General features: G+C 46.2%; 1 protein-coding gene across 7 annotated transcripts in view; it reads left to right on the forward strand.

The window, feature by feature from the left end:
- The window catches only part of LOC140421098 (UDP-N-acetylglucosamine--peptide N-acetylglucosaminyltransferase 110 kDa subunit), a 163640-nt gene that overhangs the window by 47183 nt on the left and 88885 nt on the right, over nt 1-27572 (forward strand). For 6 of the 7 annotated variants that reach the window (XR_011946669.1, XR_011946670.1, XM_072505472.1 and 3 more), the window contains exons 2-9: nt 3667-3817; nt 4087-4330; nt 7339-7407; nt 10660-10776; nt 12582-12661; nt 16184-16379; nt 16773-16913; nt 17589-17689. Coding sequence is in view for 5 of the 7 variants with exons in the window: in XM_072505472.1 (XP_072361573.1) it covers nt 3667-3817; nt 4087-4330; nt 7339-7407; nt 10660-10776; nt 12582-12661; nt 16184-16379; nt 16773-16913; nt 17589-17689 (1099 nt within the window). In the remaining 2 variants the exon portion in view is untranslated. Of the gene's footprint in view, nt 1-3666; nt 3818-4086; nt 4331-7338; nt 7408-8280; nt 9168-10659; nt 10777-12581; nt 12662-16183; nt 16380-16772; nt 16914-17588; nt 17690-27572 lie in introns of those variants that run through there. The other variant, XM_072505474.1, reaches the window with a different exon arrangement.

Genomic DNA, 27572 nt, shown 5'->3' on the forward strand with positions numbered 1-27572 from the left:
TCTTGCCGGTTGCAGCATTCCAAATTTTATCATCTTTTTATGAAGCACCGCCTTGGCCCGATTAAAGCTCGCCCTCCTTCTCGCCACCTCCGCACTCCAGTCTTGATAAACGCGAATCACCGCGTTCTCCCATTTACTGCTCCGAGTTTTCTTCGCCCATCTAAGGACCATTTCTCTATCCTTAAAACGGAGGAATCTCACCACTATGGCTCTGGGAATTTCTCCTGCTCTCGGTCCTCGCGCCATCACTCGGTATGCTCCCTCCACCTCCAACGGACCCGCCGGGGCCTCCGCTCCCATTAACGAGTGCAGCATCGTGCTCACATATGCCCCGACGTCCGCTCCCTCCACACCTTCAGGAAGACCAAGAATCCTCAGGTTGTTCCTCCTTGCGTTGTTTTCCAGTGCCTCCAACCTTTCCACACATCGTTTCTGATGTGCCTCCTGCGTCTCCGTCTTCACCACCAGGCCCTGTATGTCGTCCTCATTCTCGGCTGCCTTTGCCTTCACGACCCGAAGCTCCCGCTCCTGGGTCTTTTGTTCCTCCTTTAGCCCTTCGATCGCCTGTAGTATCGGGGCCAACAGCTCTTTCTTCTTTTCCTTTTTGATCTCTTCCACACAGCATTTCAAGAACTCTTGTTGTTCAGGGCCCCATGTTAAACTGCCACCTTCCGATGCCATCTTGGTTTTTGCTTGCCTTCCTTGCCGCTGTTCTGAAGGATCCACTGCAATCTGGCCACTTCCCTCTCCTTTTTCCATCCGTATCTAGGGGGGATTCCCTTCTGGTTTACCGCACAGTGTTTTTAGCCGTCAAAATTGCCGTTGGGGCTCCTATCAAGAGCCCAAAGTCCGTTTCACCAGGAGCTGCCGAAACGTGCGACTCAGCTGGTCATCGCCGCACCCGGAAGTCATTGTGTAATAGTATTAACGTTGAGTTTACAATGTGGCGGAGATCTGTGCTCGACTGACTGCCGCCTTCACTTGAAATGAAATGAAATGAAAAATGAAATGAAAATCGCTTATTGTCACAAGTAGGCTTCAATGAAGTTACTGTGAAAAGCCCCTAGTCGCCACATTCCGGCACCTGTTCGGGGAGGCTGTTAAGGGAATGTGGCGGAGATCTGTGTTCGACTGACTGCCGCCTTCACTTGAAATGAAATGAAATGAAAATCGCTTATTGTCACAAGTAGGCTTCAATGAAGTTACTGTGAAAAGCCCCTAGTCGCCACATTCTGGCGCCTGTTCGGGGAGGCTGTTAAGGGAATTGAACCGTGCTGCTGGCCTGCCTTGGTCTGCTTTCAAAGCCAGCGATTTAGCCCTGTGCTAAACAGCCCCTATTTGGTGTTGACTGCTGATTCACTTGTTGTCGTTGTCCCTGTGCGGAGTTTTCTGAAGTGGATTGCAAAGAACCCAGGCGGTATAAATTAGATCACTTTATCTAACTTTACATTTTTGATTGGGATTTGTTCAACATATCTGGGAAATATATTTGTTTTCTTCATGTATCTAATCTCACTTAAGGTTAGCTGAATTCTCAATTGTCTCTAATCCTGTGCCATCAGTTCAAATCTCTTCAAGAATACTGATTTGTTTTTTGTTTTGCTTTCCACCTAGAAATAATAGTTTATAATTCCGAAAACATGGAAGAAAAAATTAGCAATTCTGTGCAATAAAACAGAATTCCATTTTTGCATAAAACCCATGGCCTTCATATTCATTAGCTCTGAATGGCCAGTCTTCAGTTTATGGTCCAATTGTCGCTATAAATTATGAACAGACTGAATTTTGTGGTTGGAACATGAGTTCTGATTCAACCATGCTGATGAGATATTTTCAATTAACCATCTGAGAACTAGTGAAAAGAATTGTTGGCCTGACCGGTGTAAATATTCCATTCATGACCATAATCACCTTTGTATGAGCAGATAGGGTAATAGGTCCTAGCGATGGGAAGGTTTTATGGACTCAAACAACCATTATGAGGAGGTTGGGCCACCTGCAGGAACTGTTGAGTAGGATTCAAACCTTGCACCTTGTGACCTGGAGGCAGGACTTTTACTTAGCCAAAAGATTTCTCCTTTGGTTGATGGGATACTTGTCAGAGGGTCTTGAATCAAATTTGTTAGCTGGTCCCAACCTAATTGCTGCATGGACCCAAATCACAAGCCAACCCTATGGCAAATTGGGGCAATCTCACTTGGCCGTAAAATTAGCCAATGTCAGAAGAGAAAACAATGATGCTAGTGCTGTGAGGATGCTTGCAGGTTAGGACTAGCAGTATTGGGGTATACTGAAGTATGGCCTGCTGAGTGACCTGAGGAGATACAAATCCTGAAGCTTGGCAGATTCCATCCTTTTGAGGGACTGACACCTAAAGTAAACTTATCATTTTAAGCTTAATGACACTGATTTGTACCGGTATTCCATGACCAATAGACACAATACTCCATTCCCCTACACTGAGGAGCACCAATTTCGTTGGAATTTTAACTCTGCATTGAGAAATTGTTCTGAAGGGTGTCTGAAATTTTAAAGTGTGCAGTAATTATAAAGTGCACAGTAATTTTGATACCTCTATGTCCATGCTATGAGATGTGCATTGCCCCTCAAAAATCTTCTGGTTGCTTAAACGAAGAAAAGTATTTGCAAGATGTTGCATGTTGGTAATTCTTAATATCTGCACCATTGCCAAGATTGCCAACTTCCACCCATGTGACTTTGCTGGATTCCAGCCCTGGTCAACCCATCAGCTGCTGAAGCAGTATCATTGACACCTTCGCCTCAAAACTTGACTATTTCAGGGCAGCATGGTGGTGCAGTGGTTAGCACTGCTCCCTCACGGCACCGAGGTCCCAAGTTCAATCCTGGCTCTGGGTCACTGTCCATGTGGAGTTTGCACATTCTCCCTGTGTTTGTGTGGGTTTCGCCCCACAAACCAAAGATGTCCTGGCTAGGTGGATTCGCTACACTAAATTGCCCCTTAATTGGAAAAAATTAATTGGGTATTCTTAATTTAAAAAAAAAAACGTTACTATTTCAATATCTTTCCGGCTGACATATCTTCCACGCCCCTGTTCACAAATCATCCACGTGCTGGCTAACGGACATTGGTTCCCAGTCACGCACCATTTCAAATAAGGATTACAGTTTAAAAGTTTTCTTTTGAAGCATCTTTTTTTAAAATTTAGTGTACCTAATTATTTTTTTTTCCAATTAAGGGGCAATTTAGTGTGGCCAATCCATCTACCCTGCACATCTTTGGATTGTGGGGGTGAAACCCATGCAGACACGGGGAGAATGTGCAAACTCAACACGGACAGTGACCCAGGGCCGGGATCCGAACCCTGGTCCTCGATGCCATAGGCAGTTGTGCTAACCACTGTGCCACGTGCCGCCCTTTGAAGCATCTTGCGATGTTTTGCTACGTTTAAAGCACAACATAAATCTGTGTTACTGTTGTGTAATTTTACAAGGGGTGGTATTACAGGGGCTATTGACAAAGTGGGTGTGTTTTCCAGGGATTTGACTTTGTCTTGTGTTCAATGTACGTTTTTCTGCTTTTGTATTCTCACCTTTTAAAAATGCATTTTAAAACATTTTCGTATTTAATTTTCCATGCCCGTTTCTGGAATAAACAGCAACAATAAATTCATGCTTCCATTCCAGGGTTAGCAGAACTGGCACATCGTGAATACCAAGCTGGAGATTTCGAGGCAGCCGAGAGGCACTGCATGCAACTTTGGCGACAGGAGCCTGATAACACTGGTGTGTTGCTGCTTCTTTCCTCCATACATTTCCAGTGTCGCAGGCTGGACAGGTAATGAACGACTTACATATTTTCACTTTATAAGCCAATGATTTTTCAGTTGGGAATGCAGCAAACTTCAATCATTGTAATTTAGCCAGAAGGAGCATGGATATTTCACATGGATATTCTTTCAGTATAAATAGTCTGATGACAATGAACAACTGTATGACAAAGACTGAAACTGCTTATGACTATATGTTGTGGGCAGAAGATTAATCGGATTTAATTTTTAAAACAACTTTCTTTTATTGTACTGTTTTTACATTTTCTTTTCCCAGATCTGCTCACTTTAGCACTCTGGCTATCAAACAGAACCCTATGTTGGCTGAGGCCTACTCCAACTTGGGGAATGTCTATAAAGAGCGTGGACAGCTTCAGGAAGCTATTGAACATTATCGACATGCCCTCCGACTCAAACCAGACTTTATCGATGGATACATCAACCTGGCGGCAGCGCTGGTTGCAGCAGGAGACATGGAGGGAGCAGTGCAAGCCTATGTATCTGCTCTACAGTACAACCCTGTATGTTAGCATGCATTTTTTGTCTTACAACTCCAGTTTCTGGGGTTTAAAAATAATTGATTAGCCAGTTCCATTTCACTTGATCTTGTAAATTTAATAATCTGTAATACTATTTTGCATGGCTATAATTTTACTTTCTGAATGAAATTCTGTTTGCCAATTTTTATAAAGGGCACACTTATTTTCTGTATTTTTTGATGTAATCTTCTGTTGGAAATGCTTTCGGTCAGTGAAGGCAACATTGGTAAACTTCCCACTACATGTTCTGTTTGGACTACTTATACGTTACTTGCTGATTATGAAAAATCCCATCCGCGAGTGCACCCCTTCAGGTCCCATTGATCCCAGACTGTTATCATCAATGTTTAAGAGTTACATGCATTGCGTGGGCACATTTTCAACCTGATGTGGAGTTTTGACTAAATTAGAGTCTTCCATCAACAAGAATGTCATTTTTGAGTAAGCTCAACCACATAACGATTCTACATGGATTCTCTCTCCTCTTAGTTAGTGCATGTGGAAATTACTAGGCAAGTGCAGGTATCGGCCTTCGTTAATGGAACAGAGGAGACAAAGAACCTCAAGATCTGTATGGTCAATTGTGCAATTTGCTTTAAACTGAGTACCATCATTCCCCTGACGGTGCAGACTCAATGGGCTGAATGGTCTCCTGCACTGTAAATTCTATGATTGAAAGCACCGAAACACCAATTTTATACTAAATGGTTCCAGTAGTTGGAAATGTGGGATCTCTAAATTAAAAGTTCAGTTCGCAAGGCAATCTAATATCTGCCCTTCTAATGATCTCACTTGAGGAAGGAGCAGCGCTCTGAAAGCTAGTGACATCGAAACAAACCTGTTGGACTTTAACCTGGTGTTGTAAGACTTCTTATTGTGCTCACCCCAGTCCAACGCCGCCATCTCCACATCATCTTCTAATGAAGGCTTCGACCTCTACTTGATTTTGTGTTTGGCAGGAAGATGAAAAGAGAAATGCAAAATGAGATCCTTGTGGTGTGGGGTTGGCTGCAAGATGACATGCCTAATCTAGTCATGGTAGACACCCAAGCCCTGGATGCATGAGCCATGTATTTCCAATGGCTTCTATACATTGTCTTCTGGTAACTGTTAGGCTTTCTGTATATCAAAAGACTGCTTGTCATATATCTGGGAGAGTGATAATGTTACCACACTAGTCATCCAGAGACCCAGGCTAATGTTCTGGGGACAAGGGTTTGACTTCCACCTTGGCAGTCTCTGGCACTTGTGTGGCATGAATATAGACATGCACATCTTCAGTATCTTGAAGATTTGTGAATGGTACTGAACAACGTGCAATCATCAGCAAACATCCCCACTTCTGACTTACGATGGAGGGAAGGCCGTTGATGAAGCAGCTGAAGGTGGTTGGGCTGAGGACACTACCCTGAGGAACTCTGAAGTGATGTTCTGGGGAGGCGAGATGATTGACCTCCAAAAATCACAGCCATCAATTTGCAAGAGGGCAAAGAGATGTCTGCCTTAACTGAGAAACCATTTGTTCTGATTTGGCCTCTTCCCTGAATCTTGCTTGTAGATTAATGAAGACCTAGGCGTTCCCAGCAATAAGGAGCATTTTTTAAAAAAAATATTCCTAGTACACCACACAACCACAAGTTTCAACTTTGCTGTCATTCGAGGAAAAAACAAAAACAAAGTGTATATTAGCTCCTCAGCAGAGTTCAGAAACAGTGGTACTTCAATCACTTTTTAAAATTGCACTTTCGCAATACTGTACCCCGAACAAAAATACAGGGAACTATTTGAGGTAGGTGAAACAGAGCTCGGATTGCATTATCGAAGGGGAGTGCAGTCTTAAAATTGTTAACGATAGTTGATATTCCATAACATTATTTCAAGTCAAAATCCCCAAACATACCTTCAAGTGATGTACCCTTAGAAGCTGGGGGATAATTGGATCAGAGTGCAGACACCATCCAGTTTCTATATTGAAATCTACATCAGAAATTGGTGCAAACTGCTTAAATGTAAGCTTTTCCAGTTGTAATTGCATCCTTCAACCAGTGGAGATGCAGCCTGACTCCATTGTTAGGAGGGTGCACAGTTTGAGCACCCTTTATTCGATAAGCTCTGAAATCCACACTTTGTTTTGAGTGCTGATCATGTTTCTACTTTAAAAGTAACATGGTGTTCACCCGAGATCCGCTAGCTACAACTATACCCATACAGGTATTTCAAAATATTCCAGAATCCGAGACACACTTGGCCCCAGGCATTTTGAATAAGGGATGCTCAACCTGAATTACAATAATTTATAATTCGATGTTTAAAGAAGCTGTTTTTACTTATCAATCTGGACATGGCATAGTCATGAAATTTGATTGAAGCAAAAATATTAATGCCATTGAAATAAGTTAATGCGATTAGGTAATTTAAATCTATATTATCTACATACCATGGACACCTTTCCTGTTGATAAAATCCGATGTGAGCAGTGCCAGTAGAGACCTGCTCGTAATCTGCGTTACGGTTTATGTTGCAATTAAATCTTAACTATTGGCCAAAGTGTTATTTTTTTAATTCCATTTAGCTATGTCTGTCCATTTTACAAATTGTTGGGCAGAAATGTCAGCCAAGACTTTGCAGCAAGCTAACTTGCCATGTGTCAAGTAGCTCCTTCTTCTCCAGTGCTGATTGTCTGAAAACTGAGAAAAACCTCCTAGTTAAAGTGTTGTAGTCAGACAAATGGAAACAGAACCTCTCAACAGCTTGTTTTGCACTTTAAGGTTACTGTACATACTTTAGGTAGGAACAGTGGACAGAAAGTGGAATAGTTGGTGGAAGTGTTCAGATTTTAGCAGCAAATTGGCTGAATAAATGGAAATGTAATGTAATTCAGATTCAGTTGAGATTCATAGGAGGATTTTGATCATATTTATAATGAAAACAAATTTTTTTTTGGATACCACGTTTTATGAATCATTAAGTTTATTCATGTTCTCTTACAGGATTTATATTGTGTTCGCAGTGACCTGGGGAACCTCCTTAAAGCCCTGGGTCGCTTAGAAGAAGCCAAGGTAAGTGCTGTTGTTAATTGGATAATATTGTGAACATAAACTTTCTCAGATAATCATGATAGCAATCCATCATCCTGACTGGTAGTTACAATGACTGGATAGTAACCATGGAAGATGATCAACTGTACACATCATCGCCAGAGATGACTGGAGGATTCTGACGGAATAAGTACAGTCAGAAAATAAGACTCCCGTGACCAAGTAAAGATACTTAAAAGATTGGCTGAAACAGTATGACCCAGTGCAGTCCTCTGCTTTTAATCCCATCTCTGTTCGCGACAAATGTCAGCTGCTTTCACCATGTGCACCCCTCGCACAAGCCATCAACATTAATGGGAAGAAAGGCTGCATGAATAATGTTCAACATCATTCAATAGTCCACGTTTTGAGTGATTATTATAACTTTGTTTCTTCCGTGCTGGTTTAGTCTTGAGAAATGAACCGATATACCAGATTTGCTCAGTTAATAAGGTGGCTTCTAGCAGTTGAATTTCTTTTTGATGTAGTTTAGTCCTGGATTTAAAGTGGTGTTGATCACCCATACTTCAAATTCTCATTTCAATGTATGTGTATGGATATATATATATATATGTATGTATATACATGTGTATATATACATATAAATACAACCTTTTTGGAGAGTTAAAAGCCACCTTATGTAAAGCCACTGAGGGGCAAAGAATGGAAGAAGTGGGGGACCTTGTACAGTCCCTTCGCCTGACATTCTGAGTCCCGCGCGCTTGCAAAGTGGAGTGTCTGCGCAGTGTAGCTGTCCATTTGACTTTGTGTATGTGTGCTTATGGGGAGGGGGGTTGGATGTGGGTGGCTGTAGGGAGGGAGGGAGGTGGGGCGGGGTGTGAAAGATCAATGGGGTAAATAGTGCCTCAGCCCACAGGCCGTTGAATGGAGAGCTAACTTTCAGTGCATTCCACTGCGGCTTCAATCTGTATAAAGTGAGACTGCGCTTGCTCCTCGATGCTGACTTCTTTATTTCAGCGGTGGAAGGCGATAGTTAGATGTTTCGTTTGATGAAGTATAAAATGAAATTTCATTTAAAGCTCTGATCGGTATGTTTAAAAGACAAAACCAGCGGATTTGCAGTGTTATAAATTGAAACTTTATCTCGTAATATATTTCTTCCTTGAATTTGAGGCTGTTTGGCGCACTTGAGGGGGGCAGGGGTCCAGGAATAAACCACCCCCGTCCCACCTGTCCTCCCCACTCCTCCCTGCTACTGGACACATGCCTAGGTGTGTTTCCAATTGGATAGGCAAAATTTATTTACAACCTCTCCAAATGGATAGGTGTAACCAAAAACTTTTTATGTTTACAATATCTTTTTTGAGTTTGGTGATTCGAAGTTTTCAGAGCGGACGACTGACTTCAATTTTGTTTCACAAAATTGGTGCACAGACATGTTATGTACAACTGCATCTGACAATGACAGCACTTTGCATGAACTGAAGCTAAACACATTAACTGGTTTGGAATACAAATGTGAAATTGTGTCTTTCTTTTTTTTCAGAAGATTGCATTTTAGAACAAATCCAGGAATATGTTGTTGGACTCTTTACTAACTATTTTGTCTTTCTTATTTGTCTTTTTCGTTTTCATGATTGATATTATACATAGAAGGTTTCAGGCGGGTGAAAGCTCTCCCCTGTAGGTGCCTCGCTGACCGGATCTCGAGGCCAGGATCTAGGGGCGACACCGTCTGCTCTTCCCATCATCGACTACCCTGAAAATGAGATGAAATAATGGTAACGGGTTTGTAGCACTGCCACAAACAATTTGCCTCCATGCCTGAGTTCTTCTGTCTCGTGGCTTCCAAAAAAGTGTCTAAATAAATAAGTATTTTATATTTACTTTTTTAAAAATGGGAAAAACTGTAATTTGGAAGAAAAAAAAATGTTCAACTTGATACATGTTTTTAAATTAGTAGCCACTGTCTTAGAGAAAATTAGTTTAAAAAGTAAAATTGGCAATAGCTCTACAAAGTACCAGTAAAGCTTCTAACTACTGATTTTGTTAATTTCTTTCCTCTTTGTTTGGTTTGCAGCATTCTGCTCTGCTGATCATGCGCTGTGAGCCTGCAGTAACGCATAGGCTGCGCGGCGATGCGCATGCGTGCGCCAGCGTTATTCAGTAGATGGCTGGCTGAGCGTCTACCTTAGATAGTTCGGAGTGAAATGCCCAGGTTGTCACAAGTGCCAGTTAATTCTGACTGACGTCAAAAGAACAATGTCTGCAGCATGACCTTGCGCAGCTGCCCCAATGTAGTGATCCATTTAATTTTCTAGTTTGTGAATTCTAAGTCTTTGTGAATTCTAACGTTAATCTTTTCGATTGAAAGTGATTTTTAGTTTTAATATTTGGCTTTAATGTTGATTTATTTCTTCCTGGGTACGGTGAAATTGGCATTGTGTATTCAATTCACAGCCTGGGCAATTTAGCACCTGCATCTCTAGTGATTCCTTTGCTGTGCCTGAGTGCTGCGGACTACCTGTGGTAAATATTTCAGCTGGTGATTTACTATGCAGTTCTGCATCTGCGCATGCGTGCGCTGTGCTGCGATTTAAAAAAAAAAAAAAAAAATTCTACATCTGCGCCTGCGAACCGCTGGTGCCGCCACTGCAACATGTTGCAGAGCCGTGCATGGCGCATTGGCAATAGCGCTTTGCATTACAGGGACCTTTATCTGCATCCAGCACTGTCATTTGAGGTTGTGCACTCTGCTCTACAATATATTCTCACTGCTAGTGAAAATCCATTGTTTTAAGAGACTCTCAGACAGTCATATGTGTGATCATAATCTTTCAATAACCTCGGTATACTGAATTGCACATGCTGTAAAACCTAAGCTGTTCAGATCACTAATAACATTTGTAGAGGAAAAGGATGTAATCTCTGCCAATAAAACTGCTGCAATACTTTTTGGGCAAGTCGATAGGTTCTGCTGCGATGATCTTGTTTTAAAATCTCTGCTAATAGAGATTGAAATGGAAGAGAGAAACTTATTATTCCACACTTCATAACTGAAAAATGGCTCGCTGCAAGTGGGTTGAGGTTTTTTGCGCATGCTCTCATGGGGCCAGCGAGCGAATTCAGCGCTAGCCTTTGCTGCAGGTTCACTTTTGTCTGGTGTGAGAATGAGCACTAATTAAATTTTCTTTTCCCTCCTTTCAATCTTTGTTACAAATCTCCCATCCTATCTTCCTGGTTCCCCCTCTTGTTTCAATTAAACTAATTAAGGCTTGTTACCTGAAAGCGATTGAAACTCAGCCAAACTTTGCTGTTGCCTGGAGCAACCTCGGATGTGTGTTCAATGCCCAGGGAGAGATCTGGCTAGCTATCCACCATTTTGAAAAGGTAAGTGGTCAACCCTTTCCACACCATACTCCAATATTCCCTTCAAGCAGAAATATAATGGGTATCCTTGCATTTGTTTTATGTTTTGATCTAAAAAAAGGTACAGATGAGTAGGCCATTTTTGCCATACACAGCTTATGCTTATACAGAAATCTATCATCTCTAACACAATAACTAGTGGTGTGTTTGAATGAAATGAGTTTCTGACCTCCCGGAAGACCATTCCAGGTGCTAAACTTTCCCTGCAAAAATACTTCTTCGCACCTTCCTGAACTTGCCTGATTAATAATGAAAATAAGGAAAAGTCTTTTTGAACTGTGCGCACTTTTTTTAACTAGTTCTGCCCCTCCCTATCCCATGTTCATTTTGATAGGCCAGCTGTTTCCTGTTGCTGTATATCTTGCCTGAGGGAGATATTTTCTTATCATTTTGGGAAGTATCTTGCCTCCGCTCTGAAGTTGAATTTATTGATGGAAGTGAAACATTGCGATCCTATAATCTCCTAGCTCAGTTGCAACCAATAGTATCAGTGTTTCTTTATGTACTCAAATATAAAAAACAATTATTGTCCACCTAACTGCATATAGTTCAACGTGATATGCAGCTAACATTAAAGGACCTTCTATTCATTGGGTCAGCAAATTAAACTTTTGTATTTGGTTATCTTTTGCATCAACTTCCTATACAATAGAGAATTGTGGTGGACAACCAGCCCAGAGGCTTGGTGATCAAGTCACATCGTGAAAAGTTGTGAAATTAAATTCCAAAGCATGAATAATTTGTAAGTAACAGAACATATGAGCGGGAAATCAGCCAGGTTATCGTAAAATCCAGTTAATTTGATGTGCTTAAAGAAAAAAGAATCTTGATTTTATTAAATGCTATTGAGCTTTGATAGCAAAGAGCTTTGTCACTTTGGTCCCATATCTTGGAATTATTCACTGACTCTGTACCTGCCCCCTTTTTAAAAAATTGCCTATTATGTCCCCATTCGAAGGTCCATATCCGTTTTCCATATGTACTGTAAAATATGCTAAAATGCTATTACAGTTTTTTCTTTCTTTATTCCCCAGTGTTAATGTCACTGAATCAGTTGTAGATTCCATGCCAATGTCTATGGTGAGAAAAATCAGCACAGATCAGGGAATTATCCTGAGACTTTCCCAGTTTGCGAAGCTTAGAACTACACTAAACTGATTCATTGGATGTTTATCCAATTCTTTAGATAGTGCAATCATCAATGAATGCAGTACCCATCACAACATTAAGGCTCGGATAAAATTATTGTTACCATGAGCGATGCTGACTGTTGAGAGTGGCTATCTGCTTGGGGGTTTGGTGCACCTTGCTTGGGTGGAGGGTATTTCCATGAGCCATGCCATGCATTTGTTCATGACTTGTTTGAAGTAACTTTTGTTCTGCCCTGCCTAAGCAATATTGCAGAAACTTTTGTTAATTGGTATTATAAATGACATTTTTGATCTTGTACACCCATAGTTTAATGTTGTCCCAGTATAAATTACAAACATCCAAAGCTTATTTCAAAAGAAAAGACAATTGGATTTTAAAGGAACCTTTAAAGTGGAATTCTATTGTTGAGGAATGTGATGTCTTTTACAGTTTTTTGTGTGCTACCTTTTGAGTTCAGTTTTGTTTCTGCATAATTGTTTTTAAACCTCGAACGTCAGTTTTACAAAACTATAATGGTACAAGCATTCCGATATTTTGTTCTAAGATGAGTAGGAATGGAACCTATTTATCTCTTTATTCATTGTACTTTATGATGAATCATAACTGAATTTCAGGCAGTTACCTTGGATCCCAATTTTTTGGATGCTTACATCAACTTGGGAAATGTCCTGAAGGAGGCTCGCATTTTTGACAGGTGAGCAAAAAATAATTTAAATTCTCATAAACTGACGGCTACGGTGATTAACCAATATTTTTCAAAGTGGCTATTTGCTATTGTATTGGGTTGCTCGACAAATACATAAATGTCACAACTGATCCTATCGGACTTGATTGTGATTGTTGTGCTGCTCTTCTTTTCTCCTTTGAAGGGAGGTCATAACATTCTGTCTCAAAATGTCCAATGGCAACAGCTGTTATGTTTCTACAGTAGGCAGCGTGGTGGTGCAGTGGTTAGCACTGCTGCATCACTGCACCAGAGACTTGGGGTCGATTCCAGCCTTGGTAAAATGTCTGTGTGGATTTTGTACTTTCTCCCCGTGTCTGCGTGGGTTTCTTCCCACAGTCCAAAGATGTGCATGTTAGGTGAGGTTATGGGTGTGGGCCTAGGTAAGGTGCTCTTTCAGAGGGTCGGTGCAGACCCGATGAGCCGAATGGCCTCCTGCACCGTAGGAATTCTATGATTTATCTGAAACACAAGTTGACTTCTATAAATAGTGTTGTGATGTGGGAGGAGTTTAGATGGTGTTCATTAAGACTAACTCCTGACTGCCTAGGCACCAGGCAGTTACATATGTTGCAGCTGCTGATACAGGTGCAATCTTTTCTCGGTCTCGGTCTTGGGCATGAATTTAAATATTCTAGTAACATCCTCTCAAACAATATGATAGCTGAGATAGAAAACTTAAATGTATATGCACTTCCACAGCTGACTGCATCAATGCAATTCCAGTATCAGTAAGTGATTTGTTACTTTCTTGGGAATGATGAGTATTAATAGTAATGTTCTTAATTTAAATACTGATACAAAAATAAATAATATCTAGCCTCAATGTTTTATTCTTTTCATACCAACTGATAACTGCCTGTCAAATGTTGCTCATTGTGGTCTAAATTTGAAGTCCATTGCTCACGAACTGAGTGACAGTATAGTAATTGAACCAAATTTTTCTGCTTCCCCTTCTTTCTTCACCCACGATACACTTTTAAAATGACAGTCTCAGGAATGTCAATGTTACTTGCTGGTCAACTTAGTTTTACCCCTCCCTCAAAAACAACTTAGTTTTGCAACTTCCAAACTTTATTCCATAATCAAAACAGTTAATAATTTGATGTTAGACCACTGCTGCAGGCTTGAACCTGACCTACACCTTCACCAGCAGCACTAGGCACCAGGTATGATAGCAAACTGGTTGTGATACTGGACTGGTACTCTAGGAGGCCAAGAGAAATTAATTCAAATCATCCAAGGCAGTTTGGGAATTTAAATTTTGTTAATTAAATACACTTGGAATGACCGAACCACCAGATTCATTTAACGAATGTCTTTAGGGTAGGGAAGGAAATTTGTTCTTTTCCTGATCGAGCCTAAATGCCCTCTGTATAGAGCTGGCAAGTCATTCACTTATCTTCAAGAATATGTCTCACCCACTACCTCTTGAGATCCTTACTAGATCCTTACTCTGGCCTTACTAGTTAAGAATGGCAAAATTGGTAATGGTTGTCACAGTCAGGACCACTGAGACTAGTTTTCAATTTCAGATTTGATTAACTGAATTTAAATTCGACCAGCTGTTGTGGTGGTATTTGAACCAATGTCCTCCGAGCATTAGCCCTAACCTCTGGATTACTAGCCCAGTAACTTTACCAATATACCACCATCTTCCCCTGAGAAAAACATAGACCGAAGATCAATTGGTGGGGGTAAGAGTTGAAGATGTTTCTTTGTCAGTACTTTTTTGTAATTTCAGCTCAATGTAGGGCAGCATGGTGGCACAGTGGAAAAATGAATTGGGTACTCTAAATTTTTTATTTTTTTTTAATTAAAAAATTTCAGCTCAACGTTTTGAACGACTATTTTCTTGTGTGTTGCTGAGTCGGAGTGTTTGCATTGGGACCAAAGAGAAATGTTTGAAGATTCCTTGATTCTGACCTTCGACTAATTGTTGTATGTTTTGGTCAGCTAGCTTAGAGACAGACCCTCAATTAGTGCATCACACCCTTGTTACGGAAGAAGGACAAAGTAGTAGGTCATGGCTTTAGACTATGTCTAAAAAAGCCTATTTGCTCCAACTCTCGCATCACAACCTTGTTCATGTACCTTTTTAGAGATGACTGTGTGTTAAGAATGCACAGATCCTTCTCTCTCCATCTTTAGTGCTTTGCCTGAGGGGGTCAATAAATGTTGAACACAGGCATAACATTGCTCTCATCCGGGTAGCATTGTGGCATAGTGGTTAGCATTGCTGCCTACGGCGCTGAGGACCCGGGTTTGAATCCCGGCCCTGGGTCACTGTCCGTGTGGAGTTTGCACATTCTCCCCGTGTCTGCGTGGGTTTCGCCCCCACAACCCAAAAGATGTGCAGGATAGGTGGATTGGCCACGCTAAATTGCCCCTTAATTGGAAAAAAAAAAATTGGGTACTCTAAATTTATAAAAACAAAACATTGCTCTTATCCAAGTTATGCATAGCCAGTCATGAGTCCATTCTCCTATTACATTAAGATTCACTTGAAGCAGTTGAGCATCGCCTGCAGTCTTAAAGCTCAAACAGATCTGATTTGCAGATCATGGCTCCAATACCTGCATCCAAATCATTTTTTAAATAGTGAAGAGCAATGGTCACAACTTCAATTTCTATTGGACACCACTGCTGACCAGTCCCCAAACAGACCCACAACCTTTTTATTCATACTTGCGTCCTGCCAGCCAGTTCTCGTTCTAACTGAATAAGATTATAAAATCAAAGAAGTTATTATAAATCTCTAGAACACAGGATCTGCCTCAACTTGAATGTTGAGTCCAGTTCTGGGTATCCTTCCATCCGAGAAGGAATGTGAAGACATTCAAGCAGGTGCAGAAAAGATTCTCATGAGTGGTTCCAGGGATGAGGAGCTTCTATTACATAGATGGATTGGAGAAACTGAGACTTATTGGAAAAGAGCAAGAGATCTGATAGGTATTCAAAATATGAGGTGATTGAACAGAGTAGATGGAGAGAGAAACTGTTCTTATTCATGCATGTAACATGTAACATGTAACAGGAAGCATGAGGCACAAATGTATGGTAATTGACAAAAGAAACAATGAGGAAAACAAATTGGATCATTATCTGGAAAATAAGAATTTGCAGGGCTACCATGAAAAGATGAATGACACTGTGAATTCCTTTTGTAGAGAATCAGCACAGACTCTCTTATGCTGTAACCCTAGATAATTTAATCCTCTAGAAAAATCTCTGCTGGGTGGTGGAAAAAGAAATCCAGTTATTGAGTAGGTCAAATTTATTGAAGAAAATATATCGAACTTCATTTCCTACATCTCATTTAATTCATTATTCAATACTTGATAGAATGCTATTGTGATCAGTGAAGCAACGTATGCTGCCTCGCCCATCTCACTGAGCAATGCTGCAACATCGTCAGAATGCTTAAATTGTAAAGCAGACTGACTGTTATGTTCTTTTTGTTGCTCATATCATGTATTTCTATTTCCCTAGGGCTGTGGCTGCATACCTACGTGCTTTGAGCCTGAGTCCTAATCATGCAGTTGTTCATGGAAACCTGGCTTGTGTCTATTATGAACAGGGGCTGATTGATTTGGCTATTGACACATATAGAAGAGCCATTGAATTGCAACCTCATTTTCCAGATGCCTACTGTAATCTGGCTAATGCACTGAAGGAGAAGGGAAATGTAAGCATTTGAGAGAATTGACAGTGTTGCAGGCTGTGTATTTATATATAAATAATTTTAACTGTCTGAATTTGTAATTTAAGAGGTATACAGCGTCCCTTATTGAACAGGAATGACTCCTGCCACTTGTATGTAATGTGAAGTGAATGATGGTGCGGAGATAACCTGGTGTTACTGAGCAGAAGTGGTTGAATGATTGTTGGGAAAGGAAGCATGTGTTGTGTATTTGGAAAAGTAAATTATGACTGAATGAGTATACAGGGAAACAATCCATTGGTCCACACAAACCATTTTCACACAACTATTGCTTTTACTTCATGTGTGGGGGAAAAGTGGCTGCTTGTGTAATTAAACAATAGTTTGTTGCTGATCTGAGCGTTCTCTCCTGGATAGGTTGCTGAAGCAGAGGAATGTTACAACACAGCGCTGCGTCTCTGTCCCACACATGCAGACTCTCTCAACAACTTGGCTAATATCAAAAGGGAACAAGGGAACATTGAGGAGGCTGTACGACTGTATCGGAAAGCTCTAGAAGTGAGTTAGCAATGAAAAACCGCTGTAGCTGGAGACCTGGTCTTGTACTACTTAAAATAGTTGCAGAATGATACTGACTTAAAAGAAATTTGATGAATGGTATTACATTTACATATTCCAAAGGTTTATGTATGGACTATGCTTTGATTGACACTGGAACTTTATGGTTTGTTAATGTAGGAATTATTACATGAAGTGAGTGCCAATAGGCTTCAGCTATTAGTAATACATGATTGAACCTCATTTAATATTCATGCTAATTTTGCAGCTGAAATGACTAGCTGGGGATTCAAACTTAATTTAGAGAACTAGGACTAATGTAGCAACCCATGTACCATCCTGACTAAGCCGAACAAAATCCACAGAAACTGGACATCAATCCAGACCCTTGTCTGATTCGAGAGGTAACTTTCTGTTGAAACCCCATCCCCTTCGAAATGTGGGATGAAATGGTTGAAAACGCAGATTATTTGATAAAATCCAATTTCTGACTTTTTCTGGAGTGTTGATTTACTGAAGGTGTATTACAATCTTTTTACCCCAGATGTTTAAACATTGTGAAAATTTTGCCCTTAATTTTTTAGTTCTTGCTGAACTGCATCTGCTTATAAGTCATAGAATATTGGAAAATATTTAAATGAAAACCAAGTCGTAAGTCTATTTTTGATGTTTTAGGTGTTTCCAGAATTTGCAGCTGCCCATTCAAACCTGGCCAGTGTACTGCAGCAGCAAGGAAAACTGCAGGAGGCATTAATGCACTATAAGGAGGCTATCAGGTAACTATCCACTTGGTTGCATGAGATGTCCTGCATAATGCATCATATAGTATTCCTATTCTAACAGTCAACTGATTTTTGAAGACATTTTGACGTGAACTTGTTTTATTATAAATTCACAGTTCTAATGACTACAAGGACATTGTGATGGGTCAGTTGCAATTCACTGGTGAACTTTTATCCAACATGTATAGCATTTTGTAGCAGAAGAAATTATGACATGGTGGTAAAATACTTTTTTCAATAAAAAGTCATTGGGTCATGGGAGAGTTCTTGTAAGATTAGTTGGCTGCAGGAGAATAATTTGTCTTTATTACTGATTGTGGAAAAATTATATTTGGAATTGAATTTGAAAATAGTAACTTGTATCTATCTGACATCTTTAACATAATGAAATGTACCAAGGCATCAGGAAACAAAGTATGACACCAAGCCATCAGGGCTTTTTAATTCAGTGACCAAAAGCTTGGTCAAAGAGAGAGGTTTTAAGAATGAAAGCAGGTAGCGAGGCCAAGGAGGTGTAGGGAGAGAATTCCAAAACTTGGCCCAAGTTTTCTGAAGGCACAGTGGCATGATTAGTTGGGAATGCAATCAAAGCCAGAATTAGAGTGAAAATATCTTGGCGGTTTGTTGATTGGAGGAGATTAGCGTTGGGGTGGGGCAAGGCCATGGAAGGATTTGGAAACGAGCAAGATGTTGCTTGACCAGGAACAAATATAGGACAGTAAGTGCAGGGACGATGGGAACAGGACTTGCTGCGATTTAGACCCTGGCAGTAGAGTTTTGCAAACTTCAGGTTTATGTTATGAAGGGTAGTGTGGAGGGCAGGCAGGAGTGTGTTGGGATGGTCGAGTCTAGAGATGACAGGCATAAATGGGTTTCAGCAGCAGATGAGATGAGACATTGAAATTGGACGATGTTAGAGGTGGCAATATGTGGTCTGGGTAATGGCACAAATAAACGTTGGAAGTTCATCTTGGGGTCAAATGTGCAACCAAGGTTGCAAATTGAGTGACTAAATCTCAGGCGATTGCGAGGCAAAGTAGTTTGGATTGGGACCTGAAAACAATGGCTTCAAGCACCCCTATAATGAAGGAAATTTCTTATTGTGCAGTAAAGGATGTCGGATTAGCAATCTGATAATTCAGCAACAGTGGAGAAACCTGTTGAGATAGGGTTGCACATCTGCAGCATATGCATAAAAATCTGAAAAGACATTTTCTAAAATTCAGTTTATGGAGAAGTATTATAGTCTTATCAAGGTGAATGCTAATAATGTAAAAATGTGATAGAGATTCATTCCTTAGTAGCTTGATAATGGGGGGGACGGACTTCAACACAGTGCTGGACCCAGCACTGGACCGTTCTAGGTCCAGGATGGGTAAAAGGTCGGCTGTGGCCAAGGTGCTCTGAGTTTATGGACCAGATGGGGGGAGTGGATCCATGGAGGTTTGCCAGGCCGCTGGCCAGGGAATTTTCCTTCTTTTCCCATGTCCATAGAGCCTACTCCCGGATAGATTTTTTCATTTTGAGGAGGGCGCTAATCCCGAAAGTGGAGAGAACGGAATATTCGGCCGTAGACATCTCGGACCACGCCCCGCATTGGGTGGAGCTGGAGTTGGGGGAGGAGAGGGACCAGCGCCCGCTGTGGTGCCTTGATGTCGGACTGTTGGCGGATGAGGGGGTATGCGGGCGGGTGTGGGGGTGAATTGTAAGATACTTGGAGGCCAACGACAACTGGGAGGTGCAGGTGGGGGTAGTCTGGGAGGCAGTGGTCAGGGGAGAGCTAATCTCCATTAGGGCCCACAGGGAGAAGAGAGAGGAGAGGGCGAGGTTGGTGGGGGAGATTTTAAGTGTGGACAGGAGGTATGCAGAGGACCCCGAGGAGGGGCTACTTGGGGATCGACGGAACCTCCAGACAGAATTCGACCTGTTGACCACGGGAAGCAGAGGCACAGTGGAGGAAAGCGCAGGGGGTGGCGTATGAGTATGGGGAGAAGGCGAGTCGGATGCTGGCACATCAGCTTCGTAAGAGCGAGGCAGTGAGGGAGATTGGTGGAGTTAAGGATGGAGGGGGGAATACGGTGCGGAGTGCGGTGAGAATAAATGAGGCAATTAGGGACTTCTATGGGGATCTGTACAGGTCTGAACCCCCAGCGGGGGAGGAGGGGATGCAACGATTCGTAGATCAGCTGAGGTTCCTGAGGGTGGAGGACGTGGAGGTGGCTGGTTTGGGGGTGCCGATTGGGCTGGAGGAGCTGGTTAAAGGATTGGGGAGCATGCAGGCGGGGAAGGCCCCGGGGCCGGATGGGTTCCCGGCTGAATTTTACAGGAAATATGGGACCTGCTGGGCCCGTTGCTAGTGAGGACTTTTAATAAGGCGAGGGAGGGGGGGGGACCTTGCCCTCGACAATGTCCAGGGCGCTGATTTCTTTGATCTTGAAGCGGGACAAGGATCCATTGCAACGTGGGTCGTATAGACTGATCTCGCTCCTCAATGTTGACGCTAAGTTGCTGGCGAAGGTGCTGGCTACGAGAACTGAGGACTGTGTCCCGGGGGTGATTCATGAGGACCAGACGGGATTTGTGAAGGGTAGGCAGCTAAATACAAATGTGCGGAGGCTCCTCCTCAATGTGATTATGATGCCCTCGGTGGAGGGGGAAGCGGAGGTAGTGGCAGCTATGGACGCGGAGAAGGCATTTGATCGGGTGGAGTGGGAGTATCTTTGGGAAGTGTTGCGGAGGTTTGGGTTCGGGGAGGGGTTTATCAGTTGGGTCAGGCTGCTATATAGAGCCCCGGTGGCGAATGTGGCTACGAACCGGCGGAGGTCGGAGTACTTTTGGCTGTACCGGGGGACAAGGCAGGGGTGTTCCTTATCCCCCTTGTTTTTTGCACTGGCAATTGAGCCGTTGGTCATGGCACTGAGGGAGTCCAGGAAATGGAGGGGATTGGTCCGGGGGGGGGAGAGCTACCGCTGAAGAGGGCGGAAAGGAGCTTTCAGTACCTAGTGATCCAAGTAGCTAGGAGTTGGGGGGCCCTGCACAATCTCAATTTGACGCGATTAGTGGAGCAGATGGAGGAGGATTTTAAAAGATGGGATATGCTGCCACCCTCACTAGAAGGGTAGGGTGCAGTCGGTCAAAATTATGGTCCTCCGAGGTTTCTCTTTGTGTTCCAGTGCCTTCCCATTTTGATCCCCAAGGCCTTTTTCAAACGGTTAGCAGGAGCATCATGGGATTTGTGTGGGCGAATAAGACCCTGAGGGTGAAGAGTGTTTCTGTAGCGGGGACGGGGGGGGGCTGGCGCTGCTGAATTTGTGTGGGTATTATTGGGCAGCCAATGTGGCGATGATCCGTAAGTGGGTAATGGAGGGAGAGGGGGTGGTGTGGAAGAGGCTAGAGATGGCGTCCTGTGTGGGCACGAGCCTGAGGGCGCTGGTGACTGCACCGCTGCCGCTCTCACTGACCAGGTACACCACATGTCCGGTGGTGGCAGCGAGGCTGAAGATCTGGGGGCAGTGGAGGCGGCACAGGGGTGAGGTGGGGGCCTCGGTTTGGTCCCCGATTCGGGAGAATCATCGGTTTGTCCCGGGAAGGATGAATGGGTGGTTTCGGAGCTGGCATCGGGCAGGCATTAGAAGAATGGGGGACTTGTTCATCGATGGGATGTTTGCGAGCCATGGGGCGCTGGAGGAGAAGTTTGGGCTACCCCGGGAAACGTTTTCAGCTACATGCAAGTGAGGGCGTTTGTGAGGGAATTTCCACTGCTTCCGGCACGTGGGATTCAGGACAGGGTGATTTTGGGTGTATGGGTTGGAGAAGGCAAGGTTTCGGTGATTTACCAGGAGCTGAAGGAAGAGGAGGAGGCCTCAGTGGAGGAGGTAAAAGGCAAGTGGGAGGAGGAGCTTGGGGAGGAGATAGATGAGGGTCTGTGGGCTGATGCCCTGAGTAGGGTTAATTCTTCCTCCTCTTGCGCCAGGCTCAGCCTAATACAGTTCAAAGTTACTCAGAGTGCATATGACAGGGGCGAGGGTGAGTAAGTTCTTTGGAGCGGAGGACAGATGTGGGAGGTGCTCGGGGAGCCCGGCAAATCACGTCTATATGTTCTGGTCGTGCCCGGCGCTGGATGGGTTTTGGAGGGGTTTTGCGAGGCCTATGTCCAAGGTGGTGAATGCCCGGGTCAAGCCGTGCTGGGGATTAGCATTATTTGGGGTATCGGACGAGCCGGGAGTGCAGGAGGCGAAAGAGGCCGGTATTCTGGCCTTTGCGTCCCTGGTAGCCCGGCGGAGGATTTTGCTACTGTGGAAAGATGCGAAGCCCCCTAGTGTGGAAGCTTGGATCAATTACATGGTAGGGTTCATCAAGCTGGAGAGGATAAAGTTTGCCTTGCGAGGGTCTGTGCAAGGGTTTCTCAGGCGGTGGCAACCGTTCCTAGACTATCTCGCGGAGCATTAAGAGGAGGTCAGCAGTGGCAGCAGCCCAAGGGAGAGGGGGTGGGGTTTCTTTTGGGGTGGAGTTTGGGTGAAGGTGTTTTTTTTTCCCTATTTGTGTTTTTAAATGTTATAGGGGGGTTATTGTATATGGGGAAAGCCAATGTATTAGCTCTGATTGTTGTGTTCTTGTTTCTTTCTTCTTGTTGGGAGGGGGGGTTGAAAATTTGTGGAAAAATTTGAATAAATATATATATATTTTTTTTTAAGAGATTAATTCCTTAGTGAAGAATCGTTCATCTCTGGTTCATCACTGTTTTGATTGGGTAATGTGAAATATTGTTGGACCCGATAAAAGTTATTGAAAATTATATGAAAGTGAAATTGTGTAGAAATATAAAGAGTGCTTAATTTACTTTATCACCATCTTTAGCAGTGTGAATGCACACATTGTTGATATGAAAAATCAGCTATTTGGCAGCTTTGTTCTGAAGGTAGAGAATTTATCTCCGAAACTGGACAATTATTCCTTTTTGAAAGCACCATGGGCGCGATTCTCCACTCCCGCGCCGGTTGGGAGAATCGCCTGGGTCACCAAAATTTCCTGCGACGCTGGTCCGACGCCCTCCCGCAATTCTCCCAAGCGCCGAGAACGGCCCCGTCGAGTTCCGCGCTGCGCAGGCCGGAGAATCGCCCGAGACACCCAAAATGGCGATTCTCCGGCACCCCTGCTATTCTCAGGCCCGGATGAGCCGAAGTCCCGACGGCGTGACCCCAGTTCACACCTGCTATTTAAAGTCGTCAGCCAGTCGTGCTGGCTGACGCTGAGCAGGGAGGAGGTGAGCGGACTGTTCCGCAGCTCCTGGAGACCGGGTCGGCTTACCCGAGAAGGCTGCGGCCAAAGGTGTGGGAGGGGGGATGAGGGAGAGTGTGCAGGTGGGAGGGGGGGGGATGAGGGAGAGTGTGCAGGTGGGAGGGGGGAATGAGGGACAGTGTGCAGGTGGGAGGGGGGGATGAGGGAGAGTGCAGGTGGGAGGGGGGGGGGGTGAGGGAGAGTGCAGGTGGGAGGGGGGATGAGGGGGAGTGTGCAGGTGGGAGGGGGGATGGGGGAGTGTGCAGGTGGGAGGGGGGGATGAGGGAGTGTGCAGGTGGGAGGGGGGAATGAGGGAGAGTGTGCAGGTGGGAGGGGGATGAGGGGGAGTGTGCAGGTGGGAGGGGGGGATGAGGGAGCGTCGTGCAGGTGGGAGGGGGGTGAGGGAGAGTGGATGGTATCGTCCATCCGCGGATGCCGCATGTCAGCCGCCCTGATATGGCAGGATGGTGACGAGGACACAGCCGCAGGTTGCGTGTGGCTGATGGGCACAGGCGAGTGGCACACTGGTGAGCAGTACGGTGTGAACTGACCGTTGGGCGCAGACTGTGACCAGGTGTTAGGCTGGCTGCGTGTTTGCAGCGCAACCAGGCCACCGGGACACAGGGATCCCATGCAACCCGGCTGGCGAGGTGTGGAAGAACCTTGGTGTAACATGTCGTTTCTTTGCCCCCCCACCACCCTCCTGCAGGTCACCATGTATGCCAACCAGACAGTGATGTTCACTGCCGTGGTTGGTGCCGCAGCTCTGGAGTTTGCCATCCGGCGGCGTAGAGTCAGACGGCCCACAGTGGCTGCAGATGCAGCGGTTGCCGGTGCAGCAGAGGGGATGGCTACGGAGTGGCCCGTCGTCGACGCGCAGGCCGCAGGAGCTCGGGACACGAATGTACAGGGGAATGCGGAGGGGAACATTGACCGCCAGACGGCGAGGAATGCAGAGCAAGTACGGGGGGGGGGGGGGCGGGGGGAGAGAGCAGGAGGAGGAGCAGGTGGATCCACTGATGGTGGTGCCAGGGCACCACAGGCGTCCAGCAAGGCCGAGGGTGTACCGTGACAGAATGTCGTTGGAGGCCCTAACGGACATCACATGCAGGAGGAGACTACGGTTCAGCAGGGAGACGGTCGCACATATATGCCAGCTTGTGGCGCACCTCGCACCACGTGGAATAGGAGGAGGACACGCGATACCAGTCTCCGTCAAGGTGACGGTGGCCCTAAACGTTTATGCGACCGGTTCCTTCGAGGCGCCGAGCAGGGACCTATCCGGGATGTCACAGGCATCGGTCCACCGGTGCATCAGGGCCGTCACCGATGCCCTGTACGCCATCGCGGACAGGTACATTCAATTCCCCGAGGACCGAGCACAGCAGGAAGCACGGGCACGTGGATTCGCCAAGGTGGCCGGGATACCGATGGTCCAGGGTGTCATCGATGGTGTGCACGTCCCCATGCGCTCACCTGCATACAACAGGGAAGTGTTCATGAACAGGAAGGGCACATACTCCACGAACATTCAGGTGATGTGCGGCCCCCACATGAAGATCATGCACGTGTGTGCAAAGTACCCCGGCAGTGTGCATGACGCCTACATTCTGGCACAGTCGTTCATCCCCGCAATGTTCGATGGGTGCCCCCCCCCCCCCTCCCCGGCTGAGGGGCTGGTTGCTGGGCGACAAGGGCTATCCATTGAGGTCATGGCTGATGACGCCAATATGGAGGCCTCACATGAACGCGGAGAGCCTATACAACGAGGCACATGCAGCAACCAGGGTGTGTGGTGGAGCGGTGCTTTGGGCTGCTGAAGTTGCGCTTCGGATGCCTGGACCGATCAGGAGTGGACCTGCAGTACCAACCCGACAGGGTCGGTCGCATGGTTGTGGTCTGCTGTGCGCTGCTCAACATTGCCATGCAGAGGGGAGATGACCTGGTGGAGGAGTTGGAGGGAGGACCCGACGGCACCGGAGCCAACGCAAACGAGGGGGATGGGGAAGAGGAGGATGTGGAGGATGAGGATGCTGGCGCGCATCAGGGTGGGGGCAGGGGCGCAGGACACAGACACTGCTCGGCTGCTCGTTACGTCCAGGAGGCTGCGCGATGGCACCGCTACGGACAGCGGGCACGCGCGCGTTGGTGGCCGCACGGTTCACGCACTGTGGGGGTGGGATTGGCTGGACACTGCCACTTGCACCGTCACTCCTGTACACGGGCACCACACAGCAGCAGCAACCCCCCCCCCCCCCCGGGCACCGCGTTCACGGCAACAATTCCACATCACCTTACCACTACGGGATTGCACAACATTGATGATTGTGTAAGCGGGTGTGATCAGTGCCATGTTGAATGAGGACAGCCCGCTCTGCGGTGAGCTGTGTGCTCAGATTCGCCAGCCGAGGTCTGACTCATGGCTATAGCTGAACCATGTACTCCGGTGGTCACAGCCTTCATGTCGGATATTTCACCACATGCCCGGGGGTGGCTGACGTCGGTTTACCGAGGACAACGGTGTCCGATTATGGGAGGCAGGGGGGGAAAGGTCAGCACATCCGGAACAGACATTGAACGGCTCCTATACCACTACGCCAATCGGGCACCCTCACGAGCCCCCTGGCACCGGACATAGCACACATTCTTACAAGTCAAATTCAACAGTGAGTTTATTTGTGTGGTTAACATAGGTGCCCTACCCACTACAACTAGACTGTGCCCTGTGCCCTGTACCCGTGCCAACTTCTTACGTGCCTAACGTCTTTGCCTTATGAGCCCTACCACTACGTCCAGGTGTGTTCCCAGATGGTACAGCAGGAGTGGAGGCAGACTGCTGAGAATCAAGCCCCACGACATGGCTCCCCGTCGGCACACGTTTCCTGGGGCGGCCCGGCTTCGATGGGCCAGGCTGCTCGGCGGGCGTGCTGGATGGCGTGGTGCCACCCTGACCTGCCCGCTCCCCACCAGATGCACCAAGGACAGAACGGGGTGAGGCCGAGTGTACCGGGACGTCCCAGAACCACCACCTCCCTCGGGGAGCCCGGTGGCCCCCGGGCCTCACTGTGGGACGGAGATGCGCTCGGAGACATGCCCCGTCGCACCACCGACACCTGGCGCTGCCAGTACTGGAGGCCTGCAGCGGTATCGACCACGGTCCGAATGTTCGCCGAGACGGAGCCCAGAGAGTGCAACATTCCTGCCAAGGACTGTGCAATCTCGACCTGTGAGTGCGCGACGCCATCCATCACGTGCGCCAGGCGGTCAATGCTCTTCGCGACCGACTGCTGGAACTGTGCCATCGCTTGCTGGGACCGGGCCATGGCATGGTGAGACTCAGCCAGGGCCCCGAGAGCGGCGGCAATGTCCTGTTGGCTCTGAGATGGCTGCCTGTGAGAGGGCAGCCCTCTCCTGGGCCATGGATGAAGCGTGCACGTTAAGCCCAACGCCTTGCAGAAACTGACCCATGGCCGAAACCCTTTCACCCATTGCCTCCACCGCGGACGCCACCCGTGCGGTGTCGGCCTGAGTGGCTGCGATGAGCGGCACCATTCCCTGCTCCTGGACGCAGATAGACTCCTCCCAACTGCGTGTGCAGGTCCTGGAAGATGGCCCTCATCCCGTTATTCTGTCCCTGGGTGTCCACCTGCATCGATTGTCCGGGTTGGTCAATTACATCCAGGAACCCGGGAACCGTCTGGGTGGCAGCTGGTTGCTGGACCTGGGCTGCGTTCTGACCGCCCAGCCCCTCGGCTGCTCCAAGCTCCACCTGCTGTACCGGCTCGACTGTGGGGTGCGCACCAGACAGTGACCCGGGAGCCTCATCACTTATATGCCCAACCGAGGTGAGTGTCTCTGTGATGGTGCGTGGTGTGGGAGACAGCAGTGCCGCAAGCTCGAGGTCATCATCCGTCAGGAAGTCTGGTATGTAGTGGTCCCCCTCATGGCCCGGCGCAAACTCCATGCGGGCCATGTCGTCTTGACCTCCAGGTGGATCCAGCGGGTGTGTGGCCGTGATGTGCGCTTCGACATGAATGTCCACCCTGTGCCCCTCACTAATGTCTGTCTTGGTGGTCTGAGCGTCACGGTCCTGCGTCCCAGACTGAGAGGTCTGACCGACTGCCAACCTGTGGCGTGCGTCCCTGGGTGCAGTTGCGGTTGGCGAGGTTCCGCTGTTTCCTGGGCGAGACGTCCCTGAAGGTTTCGCAGGTGGCCCTGGGGAACATAAAGATTTGGGGTTCGTTAGACACGGTGGCCCGGGTGTATGGTGGTGGAGGGTGCACAGTGTGAGGGGGATGGGATCGGGGGTGCAGTGGCCAGAGTGTGAGGGGGGATGGGATCGGGGGTGCAGTGGCCAGAGTGTGAGGGGGGCAATGACGGGTTGGGGGTGGGGAGGACATGCAGGGTTCTCTCACTTGCTTCTCCGACCTGGCATGACGCGACCTCCCGGGTGGCGGATCCCCCAGCGAGGTCCAGGGCCCTCTGCTCGTGAACGGTTAGCGGGTGCTGGTTGTGAGCTGTCTTGTCCTTGGAGGGGGGGCGGGCGGTGGTTGGATAAAGCATCACTATTTAGCAGGTATCATCAGGGCATGCAGATATA

The sequence above is a fragment of the Scyliorhinus torazame genome, chromosome 5 (assembly GCF_047496885.1).
Source record: "Scyliorhinus torazame isolate Kashiwa2021f chromosome 5, sScyTor2.1, whole genome shotgun sequence".
Classification (NCBI taxonomy): Eukaryota; Metazoa; Chordata; class Chondrichthyes; order Carcharhiniformes; family Scyliorhinidae; genus Scyliorhinus; species Scyliorhinus torazame.